The 17,442-nt window shown below is 44.5% G+C and overlaps 2 protein-coding genes across 15 annotated transcripts in view; both read right to left on the reverse strand.

The window, feature by feature from the left end:
* Window positions 1-943: 943 nt before the first annotated feature.
* On the reverse strand, window positions 944-13,553 carry nfya (nuclear transcription factor Y, alpha). Of its 13 annotated transcripts, XM_064304802.1 has the most exons (11): window positions 11,211-11,551; window positions 10,804-10,924; window positions 10,433-10,513; window positions 8,858-9,004; window positions 8,500-8,631; window positions 8,067-8,172; window positions 7,505-7,671; window positions 6,428-6,601; window positions 4,257-4,364; window positions 2,898-2,931; window positions 944-1,617 (listed from the first exon to the last, which is right to left on the reverse strand). In XM_064304802.1, the coding sequence occupies exons 1-10, from the start codon at window positions 11,234-11,236 to the stop codon at window positions 2,920-2,922; spliced, it is 1,074 nt and encodes a 357-aa protein (XP_064160872.1). In that variant the 5' UTR covers window positions 11,237-11,551; the 3' UTR covers window positions 944-1,617; window positions 2,898-2,919. The 13 variants fall into 13 exon arrangements, 12 of the variants coding, with proteins under 12 accessions (XP_064160872.1, XP_064160867.1, XP_064160868.1 ...); XR_010324867.1 differs by having other exon boundaries at window positions 2,898-4,364; window positions 11,211-11,560; XM_064304797.1 differs by lacking the exon at window positions 2,898-2,931 and having other exon boundaries at window positions 11,211-11,560.
* A 561-nt stretch (window positions 13,554-14,114) lies between these two features.
* Window positions 14,115-17,442, reverse strand: part of sort1a (sortilin 1a) — a 42,036-nt gene continuing 38,708 nt past the window's right edge. For both annotated transcript variants that reach the window (XM_064304785.1, XM_064304784.1), the window contains one exon: window positions 14,115-17,231. In XM_064304785.1, the coding sequence (XP_064160855.1) occupies window positions 17,217-17,231 (15 nt within the window). In that variant the 3' untranslated portion in view covers window positions 14,115-17,216. The remainder of the gene's footprint in view (window positions 17,232-17,442) is intronic.

A 17,442-nucleotide genomic window follows, 5' to 3' on the forward strand; every position in this document is an offset into this window, starting at 1 on the left:
ACAGGATTTTATAAAAGAGGCTGGTGGAAATCTCAACATTTTAGGTTCCCTACTTGATTAATTAAACAGAGATGAGAAAAGTAGAAACACACTACAAATAGTACCCTCACCCCTACTCACTACATTCCGTCACACTTGTGTGATATGTAAAATGCTATTCAATTAAGACCAATGTTGGTTGGCTGTCATCAGGCAAAAAGAGAGAGAGAGAAAAAAAGAAAGAAAACATGCACTTATTGCAGTTTAAAGGTTTTCTTTAAAAAAAAAAATAGTCCAGTAACAAACATCTAACACAGCGATTTCTCAATGGGTTTACAGGTCTGTTTACATGTATACATACATACTTCTTCTACAGGATGAACTTTCAATGAACGTGTCAATGCATTTTTGAGCTGAGAGGTGGGTGGGGTGGGAGGTCTTTAGTGGTGGAAACCAAATGTAGCTCTAGTCTGATGTAAAACAATTAGCATGTCCCTCGTCTAACATCTATGGACAAGACTGCATTCTGTGTTGCTAAACATTAAAATAAATGTTCGAAACAATTCATTTTATATAAATGTACATCTAACAAAATATCAACATTTTACAAAGAGAAACGATTAAACAGCAAGACTCATTTTCAATGCCACAGTTACCACACAGTCTGGCATTTCAACACCAATTCAATATGACAAATGTTAAGGGATTTTAAAAGATCAAAACAGAACTCCACCAATACCCCTGTAAAGAACTTTAAAACCGCTGTAGTCCTGCATAGAAATGAGAAGTGCAATGTTTTACTTCACAGCAATTTATATAAATTGCTGAATTTAAGAGAAACAGAAAACATGCACCTCCGGTTTACCCATCACTGTTGTTCTGTTGAAGAAAATTCATACAAGAGAAATTTTGTTTTGAATCTGCCAAAGTGAAATCAAGGCAGTTAAAAAAAAAAAAAAAACTATTTAACACATATACACAAATACTAGAAGACCTAACGGATCATCCATCCACCCCCACCCCTCACACACACACACACACACACACACACAAAGTTGTCAAAATCACTCTAGTCAACAGGCTTTCAACAAGGATTTAGTGTGCCAGGGCTTTAGGTTTCAGAATTTGAGTTAAGTGCTTGACCTGGCCCGATCACACAAAAATAAGAATGCCTCTATGTATGCATCTGTGTGTATACATATACACAAAGGTCGAGGCTTAATTTGTGTTACGTGAAGAAAAATGTTTAGGGGGGAGAAATTTTGGAGAAATATTTATTCTCTTAAATATTTCACATTTAAATTTTTCCTCTTAGAATATGCTAATGACATCATGCCCTGTTACTTTCCCTGGTAAAAGGAAGGGTAATGGGACGTACGGTGCTCAGACTGGCAGATCAGGTTCCTGCAGACTCTGACTGAGGAGCTCAGGTTTTCCTGGAGCAGGTGAGCTGGGACCCCCTGGAAAACCGGAGACTGAGGAGCGGTTGCTGAGATGCAGGGCTGGGGCAACCCCCCCCCCCCAAAAAAAAAAAAAAAAAAAAAAAAAAACACACGCACGCACAAGGGTGGGCGGCCGCTACGACACACGAATCATCTGGCCCACACTCTCTTCACCGGCCTGGGCCAGCTCCTGGCTCTGAGGGGGGGAGCAGAGGGAGGAGGCGAGGGTCAGTACTCATATATTCCACAGATGGAAAAAAGCACTACCACAGCACACACCACCTAACCATTCTTTACGCTTGCAGTACATGACATCTTGGCACAAATTAAGAGGCTGTACCCTGTAGCCTGTAATTATGCTCAGCGCGACAGCGAGATGCATTTTGGTGAAGTCTGACTTTCTTGGTCTTTCGTGCCTTAACATCCCAGTCATCTGGGGGTGAGCCCATCATCAAACTTAGCTGCTTTCATCCTTTTACGCAGCATTAGTGATCGTGTGTGTGTGTGCTTCTCTACATTCCCTTTCAAATCCCTGTCAAACATGTCTGTGACTCCCAAGCAATACAAAACATCATTATAAACCAATTACGGTTTCTCATCCAGGTCAATTAAAGATTATGTGCACACATTAACAGCCACAAGTAGCTTATATTATAGTAGCACCTATATTAAATGGCATGGTTAGATGAAGGGGTGAGACATTGCAAGCAAGCAGAATTCGGTTGAAACTACAGTTAGACTACTTTCAGTTGTGTCCATAACTGGTGCTGTTAAAAACTAATCAAAATTTGTCTGTCAGAGGTGGTATACCCCAATGCAAGGGACTCACAAATGTTCTTGAGACACTCAAGTAATGTTATTTTTAGTTTAAAAAGAACGTTTCATCCTTTTATTCAGGTTTAAAACAGTAACAAAAACAGGGAATACCTTTTTCTCATTGACATGTACAACAAACAAGAATTTCTATGATGCAACACTGCACAGCGATGGCATGGACAAAGAAAAGCAAAGAAAATAAAAATAAAACTACAAAAAAATAAAAAGCTATGAGGCACAAATAACTCAGATGGAAACATGAAACAAATACTGAGCAACACAAAACAAAATCCTCTCTCTATCCAGGGTATGAGCCAGCAAGCAGTGCCCATACTACACACAGATCACCTTCAATCCATAAAACACTTCAACTAGCGTCCAGCTCAGGACTGATGCATTTGTGGTTACACTTTACAATAACAGCTGCAAATGTTTAATTAATGGGTGAACATACGCTGCCCGAACAGCACCAATACAGCCTGCGCTTTTCTTAAGGTTGACTGCCTGCCTGAGAAGTTATAATTAGTGCTAAAACTTAACGCTGTGACCCACGGCTACAGCGTAGCAACGGAACCACCCATTTTTGCAGCAAATATTCTGAAGTGCTCCAATTGCTCTTAGTGGAACTTGTAGTGTAAAAAAAAAAAATCGATACAGTACCTTTGAAACCACCCCTTCTATCCTAGCCCTGCATCTGTTTAATAAAGACAGTGTTAGGAGAGAGGTGTACAGCAGGGAACATCACAGGACAGCAGCAGTAAGCAGTGAGCACAACACAGGGGGGAAGGGGGGGTAAAAAAACAAACAAACAAAAAAAAAACATTCAGACAGTGTGCAGCAGCCTGTAACCGAAGAACAGCAATGCACTGGAGAGACGCCGGACTGTTCGCTACAGAGGTGTACACAAGCCAACGACGGGCGTTTTATGGCACAAGACAAGCACGGCGACTGTTAACGATGAGCCTAACTTCCCTCTTCTCCAAGTAAACATAGTGTTGGCAAACAAGATTCTGTTCCACTGCATAGGGCTTAGTATTCAATACGAGTGATTAATTCACTATTTATATTTGTTTTCACTGAGAAACTTATAGCAATACTGTGTGTCCAATGATATAAGACACTGTCCTTAAAGAGTACAGGCTTTTGAGTCAAAGCACTCTGATCTCCTGTAGACTGAGGTTAGCAGTGGCTGAGGACACTGCATATGTGCTGGTAATTAATGTTAATAATGAATCATTTAAGAGTTAGGAGAGCAGTACCAACATTGCCATAAATGAGTGTTCTCTCCCTGATTCGCGTTCGGTTTCATTTCCAAGAGAATCTACAGAAAAGCTATGTATGAAAAATTGTCTATTTAGCACTGAAAACCAGAACATTTCAATAGAAAAGGCAGGAGAATAGAACTCCTGTCCTTGAATTAGTCAACACTGAACAAGGTAATCAATCACACACTACTCTTTAACGATCAAGTTGCAAGGCATCATGGTATTGTGGGGCAGAACAAGTCCCAGCTCTTTGGTAATGACACCTGTACAGGTGTGTGCCGTGGAGCTCATGCGGCGTGACTGTGCTGTGCATGAAGGGAACTGGGCTCGGCTGGGAGGTCATCAGCTCAGCAAGACACTGGCCGACTCCCAGGGCAGTTACACCATCGCCCAGCACAGCTTAAATCTCGCCTTACATTTCCAAACAAGCCCGGCAAGAACAAAAACAGGATATTAAAAAAAAAAAAACAACATGCGTATAAAAATAAACATATCAGTGCCAGTACAATCAGCAGAGGAGGCCAGTGTGACATCAGCACACGGCCCTGGGGGGGGACGGGGGGGACGTTTAATACGTACTGAAATAAGAGTTTGGATTTCAGGGTCAGAGCAGCACAGTTTGGGGGTGAGGGGGGTGGCATAGACCTGCTGCTGGCTAGCCGAGGGGCGGGGCAGATGTCGGGGGCCAATGGGAGTTGAGGTCCACCCCCCTAAACGCCTCCTCCTGCTTGAGGCCGCCCTGCAGCATCCTCACCTGCATGGCCAGCGCCATCTCCTCCTTCTCCTTGGGCGAGAAGAAGCGGCCGCCGTCGCCCCGTTTCCTCTGCATGGCGTGGCGGTGCCGCGACTCGTGCAGGTATTTCTGCGGTCGAACGAGAGAGGGAGAGAGGGAGGGAGAGGGAGAGAGGGAGGAAGAGAGACGTTAGAGGGGGTTCCCAGCTTTCAACACACAATCTATACAAGGGCTCTCAAAAAGCCCGGCGAGGGCCACAGTCTCTGCTGGTTTTTGTGATCTCCTTTAAATCAGCAGCCACTTTAGGCCATGAAGACGAGGTGCGACTCTTTAGCCAATCAGTGACTTAAATTAAGCACGTAGGTTCTGGCACACACATGAAAAACCAGCAGACGCCGCAGCCCTCTAGGAATTAAGTTTGAAATCCCTGTTCTGTAAAATAATCAGATATTCAGCTCTTGCAAACCCTCCACTCTGTCAGTCAAAAACTACTACTGCTAATGTAAAGTTCTGTGTGGGGTGGCTGGTAGGGAAAGCCCTTTGGTATCTGGGTTAAAGATATTTCAAAATTAAGATTCCCAGTCAGAAAACTGCATAATGGTTCCAAACTTAGCAAGAGAAAATTCTGCTGTAGTCAGTATACTGACCATCTGTGGGAAAAATCCCATTAGATAATATCAAAGTGCAGCCATGTGAAAATCCACCTCTGGAGAAATGGTGTCTTTGTTCACTGAATATTTGTTAACCAACAGTGCCCCCTAGTGGATATTAGGGTTGGGGTCAATTCTGAATTGAATTGAGAATTGGTAATTAATTCCAAATGAATTACTCAATTGGAATTCAAATTTTGACAGGATCCAAAATTTGAATGAAGGCAAATACAATTAAATTCAATGAAGTCCCAATGCCAAATTCATTTACTACTTTAAATGATGTTTATTTTGAAATTAGTTATACACTGTTAAAAGGACTATCCACACATTAAAATAGTTTAAGCATCGGTGAAAGTTCTATCATGGTCTATCAATTAACAATTTTGTGCAACACTAGAAAACACATTTCCTAGACATTATTAAAAGGTTAATAAAAAAGGATTGATAATACTGTTTTCACAACAGCATTTGGCATCTGAAATGTAAGGTAGTGTTTTTAATGGTAGTAGCACTGTCAGTTAGCACTGTTGGCAGCAGTTTGTAAAAATTAATTTTTAGGCATTCAACGGTCCTCCAACTAGGATTTCTTTGAGTGTCACTGAATTAAAGCCAAGTTGTTGTAATTCAAATTCAACATCCTTAAGGTTTTTTTAAAATTCCAATTTTCCAACTCCTGAACTGAAATGGGATCAATTCCAAAAAATTTGAATTGCTCGCAGCTTTGGTGGAAAGGACAGTTGAACACAGTCCTGATATGCTTCAGCCAAAGACCGCAAGCCTCAGCTTTCATCACATTATCCACAGATCCACAGCTTACTGTGGAGTCATTTCCCGCTGAACGCAGAATACTGTCAAAACAACCTCTGGAACAGAGAGGAGCTCACATGCGTGGATCACACAAGAAGGCTTTGATTATTTTGCCTTCTACCTGAGAACAACGGCCATGTTTACGTTGGTGGGCTTACGGCATTCGATGTCAGAATGTATGTTTGGACAGAGTGCTGATCTTGGCTCAGGGTTGAAGGGGCTCATTCTAACCAAGAGACAGCAACAACTCTGAATCACTGCAGAAAGTTCCCAGACTCCAGTGCTCTACCCTTCGGAATAATGCAGCAATAGGCTGCAGATACAAGGATAGCAAGTTTTTCCAGCACCCATGAATACAGTGTGGAGTAATGCACTACAGACCCACGTGTGTCCTGGCCCATTAAGCACATTTGTTTTATGCTTTTGCATCCTAAAAGGGATCAGCTTTCACCAGCTTAAATGATGAAAAAAAGCACAGGAATGATGCAGTATTATTTCAGCACACCAGAGTGCTCCTAAAAACTGATCCAGAATCAGCCCACCCTTCTCCAATTCTAACTCATCTACGTATCAAATCAGAAGAGTGCAAAAATCCAATCACCTCATCCGTATTTTAAGATTTTAAGTCTAAATAGTTTCTTTGCATTTGCAAGCCCGTTTCCAAAAGCACTGGACGGACCTTGTGGGCCGGGTGCTCGTAGATGCCCAACGGGGCCTGTGTCCGGCACTCACCCTCCTCTCCTTGGGGATCTTGCCCTCGGCCTCCAGCTTGGCGCGAGCCTGCCGCCTCTTCAGGATGCGGTTGTACTGCTTGGCGTTGACGTAGAGCGGCTCCTCCTCCAGCATCTCCGCCCCGGGCAGCGGTATCCTCTGCATGGTGGGCACGGTCCCGCTGCCCGGCACCATCTGCCCCGCAGAGACAGGGGCTCAGAGACCCGCCCCAGAGACCCACCGCCAAAACCGCCACAGCGCTGCTCACGCCGTTACGACTACGCAGCCTAGCAGCTGATGTTTTAGGAGGTGATGCAGCACCAGAGCCAGAGACTAATTTCCCCACAGGGATAATAAAGTTCAGCTTTATCTTATTATATTTCCTATGGGCGCTGTCTAAATCAGGCAATACAGCTATTTACAGTGTCCCAAACTGATGTAGTACTCTACTCACTTTCACAGTACCCAATAATTGTTCCCATATTTTTGTTAAGATGTGGAGACTTAATACTACAGTCATGACAACCAAACATCTGAAAGTTTTCATTCACATTCACAATACCCAGAGGGCCTGTTTATTGATTTATTTGACATTCTGTCCTCCTTTCATATTTTTGCTTTATTCAGGCAGGGAGAAAGCAGAGAGGATAGCAGATAAGGAAGGGACCACAGCTGAGAGGTTGCCATGTTTGGGATCAGCCCGTCTGCATGGGGAAACGTACATATGGCTTGAGAGTCGGGGTGAGCCTACAGACTGTGCCACACATATAGAGCCCCCCTCCGACACTGACATTGCAAAAGACATTGCGACGTTGCTAAAAGAGTAAGGAAAGATCACTCGGGTGATCAAAATATGAAATGCACTTACACTATGGTGATTTTACACGCATACCCAGTAACCTTCGCAAACTTTGAAAAGTGTTCTCTGACAGGAGCTCACTCAGGTATGAATCTACCTTCCTCAGGCTAGCGCAGGGTGAAGAGAGACAGTACGGGGGGGTAAAGGGTTAACGAGCAGAACAGACCCAACCTCCGCCCCACACCTTGGGTGAAGTGCGGGCGCGCGCTGCGGCTGGGACGGGACGGGGCGAGCGGTACCTCGTAGGGGGGCCTTACCATGACCATCCCGCCAGCGTTGACCATGTTGCCGGACACTGGCAGGGTCACGGTCACGGTGCCCTGGCCGCTGTTGGTCGTGTTGGTGTTGGAGCCCGCCTGCACGATCTGGGCTCCCGCCAGACTGGCTGCGGGGATAGTGATCATTCCTGTGAGGGGGTCAGGGAGGGGGGGGGTGTGAACAGGGAGAGGAGATTTTAGAGAAATTATTTTAATGCCTACAGTACACAGCACATTCTGCAATGTAGGTGAGGTCCACTCTGGGAAATGGGTTGTGTGGCAAAGTGAGAGTGTTTGTGACAGTGCGACAAGGCATGTGTGTGCTTGTGTGTGTGCGTGCTTATGCGTGTGTGTCTGGTGTGTGAGTGTCTGTGTATGCACGCGCATGCGTGGGTGCTTGCGTGTGTGTGTGTGTAGTGTGAGAGTGAGTGTGTATGCTCGCGTGTGCATGGGAGCTTTTGTATGTGTGTGTGTGTGTGTGTGTGGGAGCTTTTGTATGTGTGTGTATGCATGTGCCTGAGAAAGTGTGGCCGGTAAGTGCTACCTTGCTGGAGGATGGTCCCGTCAGCATTGACCGGCTGGTACACTATAGTCTGCCCCTCTGCAGTCTGCGCCACCTGCTGGCCCTGCACGGTAATCTGCTGCTGACCCTGCAGGGAAGGCACAGTCCTTTAACACAGTCACAGTCAAGAGGGCTACACAGGGAACACACACAAACCTCTAACACAGTCACAGCCAATAAAGCTACACAGGGAATACACACAAACCTTTAACACAGTCAATAAGGCTAAACTATGAAAATTTAGTAGCAAAATCCTAAAAACCATGAATCAGCATTAACGTCCAGTGAGAAAACTGCGAGACGGTCCAAGTGTGTAAGCAGGCAGACAGTCTGTAGTTATACGGCACAAAAAGCTCGGTGTTGGTTGTGACGGCTCTGGGGGGATTACGGGGGAGGTCCGTGTGGCGGTGCTGACCTGGTTCTGTCCCGCCGTGACGGCGGTCTGGGGCTGCTGGATGATGATCTGCTGGGTTTGGCCCTGCTGTCCCTGGACCTGCAGCGCCTGGCCCCCCTGGATCTGGATCTGCCCCGGCTGCACCAGCTGAATCTGGGACGGGACGAGACGGGCCACAGGCTTCAGCTTCCTCAGCACATCCAGTGTGAACATGCTACAGTCTTCATTACGTGGGCATGCTCATCATTTTCTCCATGTTATTTGCTAGATGCAGCTGCACACGTTACACTGTATAGCTAGGCTGGACCTGTGATTGCGTGACATCACTGCTTGTGTTAAGGGCTCTGAGACCCCAGAGGCTTGCCAAGCGTTCCCTCACCTGCTGCAGACCCTGTGCTCCTGACACTGGCACCTGCATGATGGTCTGCCCCTGGCTCCCCGGCATGGCCTGGACCATGATGGGCTGTCCAGAGGAGGTGATGAGCTGCCCACCACTCACCTGCACCATGAGGGGCTGCCCTTGTACCTGAGAAGGTGGGGAGGGGAAGAGAAGGTAGATTAATCCAACTGGACTGTTTAAAGCAAGCGCAGTACCTCGAACCACCACAGGGGGCAACGAACATTGAGGCAAGGCCACTGCAAACAGCCAAGCACCACAGTACAGACTTTGCATTAGGATGGTAGCGATGCTCGAACACAAACATCCTAGTAAGAAAGAGGAAGCTACGCAAGCAACGCGCAGAATGCCATGTCGCCATAGGACATCATACAGCTTCATGCACCGACTTCAGGCTGGCTGTGGGAAACAAGATGGAGATGAACAAGCTTGCAGCAGGCCATGACACCCACTCAACAAGGTATCACATTCCACTGTCCTGTAGCCCTCTTCAGAAGGCATGCCGTGGAGACTCAACTCAGACAAATTCCCTACACTGTCTCCATGTCAGGCAGGATTCAGCACTGGGACTCGTATCAGTGCCTTTGAATTGAAATACATTTTTATATCTTTTTATCCTGAATTATATTGCTCCACTTTATTTCTAGGCTTCCCCATCTGCTCCATTAAAATTAGGAGGTGGAAGCCAACATATGTGTCCTTAGAAACTTGTGTAGATAGCAGAGTTGGAAAAAGTGGCAGCTATCTGCCAATACTACACTATTTGGCTTTTACAGGACACAGAAAGAGTGATAAGAAGAGTTTCCCTTGCACTATGAGCTGGGCAAGGCCATGCTGACTCTCCTTCTACCTCCCTGGGTGAGGCTACAGATAACTATGTGCAACCCTACCAGTCAGCAATGGCATAGGTACGACATAACGGGCAAGAGGTAGTGCTGGATATCGCACCCAACAGGCAATCACAAGAAGCCTATGTGTAACTCAGAAAGCCTCAGAACAGAATACAGCAGTCTGGTAGACTGAAGAAGTGCTTGTCTTTAACTGACATGTATGAATCTGCTCAATTGCAGGACAGTACCATCCATTCTCAGTCTTAGATTCATGGGACAAACGTAGTGACGTAACAATCACTAAATAGCCAAACATTCTGTCTGTGAGACACTTGTGTATCTTCAGGCTGGAGCTGAGGGCTGCCTGGTTAGATGCGAAGGTTAGATGGAGGCACATCACCATCCCCACTACACAGGACAGAGAAGATCAAGCCGCACATACTAACTGAATCTCTCGTCACAAGCCGTGAGCAAACCACACGACACAATGCGCAAAGTGTGGGTGGACATGCATGGCATGGGAGAGCCTGATGAAACAGACAGCTCTGGAGAGGCCGTCCCTCTTCAGGCAGTCGCGTGTCTGCGGGTTAGGGAGGCTGTGGAGCAGCGGGGATGCATTGCAGCCCATTACATCAGCATGCCGATACCACACACGGGACAAGCACGGCTAGTCATGGGATGGGGGGGTCATGCAAGCGGAACAGGACAGGTCTGGGGGTCACACCACTACCTGGAGTGTCTGAACCTGCTGGCCCGAGGCGGGGGCCACCTGAGCCTCGGTCTGCAGCTGGACCGCGGTCACGGTGCCCTGCGTCCGGAGACAAGCCACCGTTACCACGTCACCACCGCCGCAAAGGCCGTTCTCCAGAGCACACACACCCACACCCACACACAAGCACACACACTGCAGAGGAACTCACCCCCCCGCCTCCCCCCCCCCTTCAGAGATCTATTAATCAGCAGACACAACCATTCACAAACCGTTTCCTGTTTTGCACGAGGGAGAGCAAGGAATTGAGCGCCTGGTTCAGTCCATCGTGCGCCGATGGAAGGCACCGGCATGTTAAATGAGATTTAGGCGGCAGCGCCGGGCCCCACCTGCTGCTGGATCTGTCCGCTGGCTGCCTGCACCACAATCTGCTCGCCAGTGGTTGTGGTGGTGGTAGTGTACTGTTCCATGATGGCTCCCTGGATCCGCTCACTGCCGTCCTCTAATGTTCTGAGAGCACAAGCAGGACGAGACTAAGTGACAGCAAGAGCAAGAAACATCGCTGGCTCGTGACACCACGGAGTCCTCCTCCATCTAGTGCCTGACAGGGGTGCCAGAGTCTCTGGCCAGGTTATTTAGGAATCATCCTACCTGGATGGATCACCCCTGGGTATTAAGAGTCTTGTTTTAAGGGGATCCAGCATGCAGTTTTTGATGCAATTAAATAAATTCCTTCACTGTGTATGATGCTTGAGGTTAAATCAATAAAAATAGGCACACAACAGAAACAACACACCTTTTGGGGTCTAGCATTCCCCCCATCGCATACCATTTTGTCAATAGTTGGAACTCAAAATGTATACGAAAGGTCCGTAATTTGCTAAAGACTATATTGCGACGAAATTACTTAGTTGATATTGGCCAGCCAAGTAGCTAACGTGCTTATGCATATATTGCTCGCTACAGCGAAACTATTAGCTTGCCACAAGGTCATAGTTTGAGTAGGCTAGCGTGCTGTAACAAAGTAACATGACAAAGAGGGGAATATAGGACAATACGCAGCTTGTTATTAAATTGATAACTGGTGCTTTAAAACCAGGAGTAAATGCAAAGTGCACGATTTTAAATCACATGATTTGCTGAATCGTATCGCCCGCTGGAAACAAACAGGTCAATCTGATTCGTTAGCCGCCTGTTTGGCATTCAGTTTCATAATACGGTGGAGGGTACACATCAGGCGCCATTTTCCGAGTTCGCGCACGAGCCGTTACTATGTGGCTAGCGAGGTAGCTACTAGCACATTTATGCAAGAACACAACGCTGAGGCCCCGAGTTACTGCAGGTTAATGTTAACATTTAAATACTGTACGCATACTAGCTAGTATGGACCACATAGTTGCATAGCTGCAATGTAGTTAAGTGCCGAACCATCGAGGTTTCATTTCAATTTGATAGCTACCTAGCCAGCTAGACTAGCGTTATATGGATAAGATACCAAAGTCTGCTCAATCTAAGGTTGCGAATTGTCTGGTGAAACATTTTTATTAGCTGGCTGATCAACTAGCTACCGCAGTTAACGCTTATAATTTTCAAAACAGCTTGTCAGATATACAGCGTTGCTAAACTAAGCAAGTCAACAAACAGCTAACTGTCTTTGTTATCGGTACGTGTGATATCTGCAGAGAACGAAAGGCCAAGTTGAATTGTTCACGAACAAATCTACATGTTGGTTGTAAACGGTAGCTTAACGCCTCCTCATCGGTTAAGTCTGAATGTACTTGATGTGAAGCGATACATGTATCTATGCTGATGCATCTTCAAACCCATATGTTGGAGGAAAGAAACACAAAGAAACAGATACACTAACGTTAGACAAAGACCCTTGGTTGGCTATGGTAGTCTGAGCGAGCTAGCTGTGTTTTCAGTGTTAGCTAGCTAAGTTAGCAGTTATAGTCCGCAATGTTTACTACTTTAGGTCACCGAGCACTTATTTCAAATTTGAAAATTCATTTTATCTTGGTATATACTGCAGCACGTACATGTGAGTTAACCGATATTTAGGTGGTTAGCAAGAACCTCAAAGATTTTGGCAGAACTAGTCCAAGAGGAATCTATAATGAACCCAATTACCAGACATTGCTACCTAACGTTAGCTACCAAAGTCAACTTTGGAAAAAAATGAAACTTATTTATAATACCATTTATCAGCCAAAATTAGTTTACAAACTAACGTGAGATGGATAGTCTAGTCTAGCTAGTTTGATGTTCTCCTGGTGAGCTAAAATGGACGGTTTACTTGCTCTCATGAAAAGAACACAACACAATCGCCGTTCGAGTCTAGCTTGTTAGTGCTAGTAAAATGTGACTGAAAATATAACTAGTTTGTCAACCTGGTAATAGTTGACCATGGCCGTAGGCTAGGACGTTGAGAAATGTTATTTTCATTGGACGTTGTAGCTCTCTTGCTGGTCGGCAATTTAAGAAAGCTGTGTACGCCAGGTAAAGAATACCAGCTAGCTAATAAATTAGCTAACTTAGAGTTAATACAGTGCGGCTAGATATATATTTGACTTTTGGGAAATGGCTAAGTGGCTAGCATACAATTCAGTGTACAGTCAGACCTATTTTTATACAGTATGGTACAGACAAGTAAGGCATGGTATATTGGTCAGCAAACATTCTAGCAAGAATTGTAGCTGAACTGTTTTGTCAGCTAGTACAGCACCATGGACACAAGGCCTTTTCCAAACGCATGTGAAAACACAGTTCGTAGCATGCTAGCCTTGGGTAGTTTTACACAAATTTTAACGTTAACTTCACAAAGTTAACCTCCTGCTACCGGCTACATTCGGCTTGAGTCTAGTACTATGTGTTAAAATACAGTTAATTCCTGCATTTTGTGGCGTTAGTAATTTGGTTGGTCAATGGCACACCAATCCCCTGCTGTCGGCTCCCTTCCCCTCCAAGCCGCGCTACCTCTCACCGTTTCTCCGCCGCCCGATTCCCCTCTGATTGGCTCCAGTACCGATCCACAAAACCCAATCACCGAGCTCAAGGCGTGTGGACAAAATGGCGCAGAAAAAAGACCTCCAACAAATAGGACGATGGTTTCCCCTCCCCTTATCTTCTCCAGAGTCTTCTCCACGCCCATTGGAAACACTGCGCAGGCGCGTGCGGCACCTTTCACCGCTTTCTATGGATCTTGATCCCTGTTGACGTGGGACTCACATTTTTGTTTCGAACTTGAATGCAAGCATTGAATACATTTAGTTCTTTGCGAAGGAACTAGGAACGTGTCATTTCCTCAAGTTTGCAGCCAATTTAAAATTATATGAAAAGATCCAGAAGGCCAGGTAAAATTACCTGTACATCAGTTTTAATTCTGAAATTGCCATTGATGTGAAGTTAGTGTTTGCATGAGTTTGAAAGATATTTTCAGATCAGATATGAGTATCACAAACTAAATACACCTATAAAGCAGAGGGCAGTTCTACATATCCTTTAGGTAACTATAAATCCATCATGCTCATTGTCTACAACTTCTATATTTGATTTTTTACCTAAGGTATGTGAACAAGGCCACTGTTCCAGATGACAGTGCTTTTTCTGCAGACTTGTCTTTGAGTAAACTGAATTATATGCACTTCTACACCTTGAGAATGTTGGTGTGCTGGTGTTCACAGAAACAACCAAAAATCTCTTTTGAATTTACTATATTTATTATGAAGAAAAGAAAAATCTGCCTTGTAAAAGTACTGGGAAGTACCAGGAAGTCCATTTGTAAATCACACGATATTTTCTCAAATATACAGAAAAAAACCATAGCATTACAAAGTTAGAAGTCTTTTTGTATACACCATTTAGCCACCACAGACTCTATGTACAGCCACTTTATCGGAAATGTGTCATCAGCCATATCATACCATACATCATAATGGTTCTTCAGTTTTAATAAACCATGAGCCTCATGAATTTAATCAAGAGCTGCCAGTCATTTATATTAGAGCTCAAAAATCAAGCATAACAAAGCAAGTCTTGGCATAGATTCTCCTGGTCTGAAAAAAGATATAGGAAGTTTGAAAGCCAACTCTCAGAAAATTAATCAGTAGAGAGCACTCAGAAGACAGAGTGCCAGAATCAGTCTCCTGAAGCAAGTCTGTCCATATTTGATGTGCAAGTTAGCTTGTCTGCCATGTTAATGCAGAGGAAATAATGTCCACACTCATTACTGAACATCATGCCAGACCGACAATGAAGCCGATGTAATGTGTCTATTTTTCAGAGTGCACCTTGCTTTTAAGTGACTAATTCCAACTTTAGCGTCTACACCTTTACAGTGAATGCTGAATTCGGCCATGATGATGGTTTACCAATTCATAGGAAGGGAAGGCCATGCGGAAGGAACCATTAATGCAAGCTAGTCAAAAATGTACCTTCTACTGTCAGTTGTCTCGTGTTTAATGTACAAATGTATAAATGCATGTTAAATACCACAGAAGAGTAAAAGCACAGATGTGGGTGCATTTTAACCCAATGGAAAAAATGTACCTGGCTGCAATATTAATGGTGAAAAAATGAGTCTTAAGTACTCTTATGTAGTATGAAGGTAGGACAATTAGGTTTCATTTTTTCACCTTGACTGGAATTGTTTTTGAGACATCTCTGTGCTTCACAGAAATATGTCCAACTTGCTTAAAGTTCTCAAGACTATTAGCTCAAAGACCACATAATTCAATTGGGACCAGACCGCTTGGATCTTCTATTCAAGTAACATTTTGTAACAACAAATAGAGCAGAAATTTGCATACTCCATGTGTCCCTGTTCCTACATATTAGGTTTTATATTGACATACATTGCAAATTTCCTTCACAGGTCAATAAGCTCCAGGTCTGTTGTAACTGTTGATCTCCATTTACTTATGGGAATGATGGCATCTAACAAGTTTCTGTCGTTTGTGGGTCTAAAATATTGCCACTCCTTTTGGACTACGTTAGTTCCCGGTGGCGAACCATTTAAGATAATCTGTCACATTTTGTCAATCCTGGACCTTAATATCCACAATAGCTTAATAAACCCTGCCAGCAAATGGCAAATGATAAACTGTTCCTAGCTACCTTTAATGCATGTACAGTCAGCCTCAGAACAGCTCCAGCGATACTCATGAACTGAAGTATGACCCTACTCTTCACTATAGAAATGGTTGCAAAATGTTCAAGTGCGACAGCTTAAAAATTCCTCCCTGCAACGACAGCTTTCTGATGAGCAGTGAAGCAAATACTCCCGGTCACAACCAAGTGAAAAATATATATAGATAAGGAAAAGAGGTGAAAACTTAAAGTGTTACTAAACAGAAAATATTTTTCTGATTAATATTTTAAGTTTTTTGCTTTTGGGGATGGTCTTCATAGTCGACAGTGACTACAGCTATCAAAGAGTTATCCTCTTTATTTTTGGAAGACCAGTTGGCTAATCAGCTGAGCAGAGAAAAGGCAGAGAGTGACTCATACCAGCCTACATATTTTGTGCACCGTTAGGATTCTGCCACTGCCAAGAGACAACAAAAGTGATACCAAACATCTGTTTTAGTTCTTGCTGGCTACAGCAGAAAGCTTGATGCCCAGGGAAAAAATCTGATCTGTACATTGGAATATCCATGAACACACCAACAGGATAAATTTCACAATGACTGACCATTTTTCTTTAGACCACTAAAGCAGGGTTGGGGTGAACCTAAAATGGACAGTGATTTGTATTAAAATGTACTTTCTTTTAATTCAACATATCTGTATCTGAAGAACAAGAGGAACACTGTTCTGTGGAATGTGATTATTAATAATTATTGCGTCTGACAATTTTATTGCTCAAGACATTCTACACGTGAATACTTTTTTCCAGCAGAATCCTGTTACTACATGGGCTTACAGTTGTGTCACATTTTAGCAGTCTAATTCACTTCCCGGTGATTCCAATACATCAAGCCGGGGGTACTCAGCAAGTGGAGTAGCAAACTGTGTGTGTGTGTGTGTGTGTATGGGATAGGGGGGGGTAGGGGGGATGGTAGTAGGATGAACCCATTTAGCTTAGAATATTTTTCATCCTTTTAAATTCTTTAATTTAAGAATAATGATTGTATCCATTACAGCAGATCGTGTAGCTCTGGCCTTGAAGAATAGTTCACATCCAGTATTGGTGAGTTTCGTTGAATTGCATGTCTCCATGATGTCATTCAAGGCGTGATGTCCTTCAGATTGGGGATTCGACGCTGGAAAAAAAAGGAGCAAGCCAACGGTGGAGCACAGCTGTGACACACAACGTCAAAATTATTCCAGTACCACGCTTTCGTCTGTCTGTATTTACAACATCTCTTCGCGTTTATTTGAACAGGGAAGCTGTATCAGAAAAGCTTGATGCAGGGTCGTGACAGCATGAACGCCTTTCACACGTTGCTGAGCTCAGCCTCGCGTCCTTCAGCCCGCCCCTTGGTTTTTCCAGCTCTCTCGCATGCTGGTCAAGTTCATTTCTCCCACAGCTGCAACACAACCGACAGAAAGAGATGGCAGGAGTCGTGAGAACGGCCCTTCTCCCTCACAGGTGGAGCTGCCAGAGGTTTCCATGGTGATAGAAGGATGGGGGGGCACAGGAAGCAGCAGCGATGTTAGTGACCAGGTAGGGGCACAGAGAGGCTCAGGGGGAGCAGGCTGAGAGCAGGGAAATGTTTTTTTTGGGGGGGTGGGGGGGTGGGGGTGCGGATTTTCCCAGCTTGGCCCTCGAAGTGGTGGCCGGTCTCTCTGGCTCTCCATCTCATTCCAGAAGGTCCTGTGAATGAAAATCAGAGAGGAGTAAGCCAGCACAGAGTTGGGAGTCAGTGTGTCTGACAACCCAGGCTTTTCATGGAGTGAAAGAAATTAAATGGAAATTATCCACTTTTTTGTCAATGCTTTTTTTTTTTTTTTTTTTAATTTCTCGTAAATTTAGAATGCTCAATCATAATTATAGGCCAGTACCATTGAAACATCTGTTAATTCGG

Source organism: Anguilla rostrata, chromosome 13 (assembly GCF_018555375.3).
Source record: "Anguilla rostrata isolate EN2019 chromosome 13, ASM1855537v3, whole genome shotgun sequence".
Lineage (NCBI taxonomy): Eukaryota > Metazoa > Chordata > Actinopteri > Anguilliformes > Anguillidae > Anguilla > Anguilla rostrata.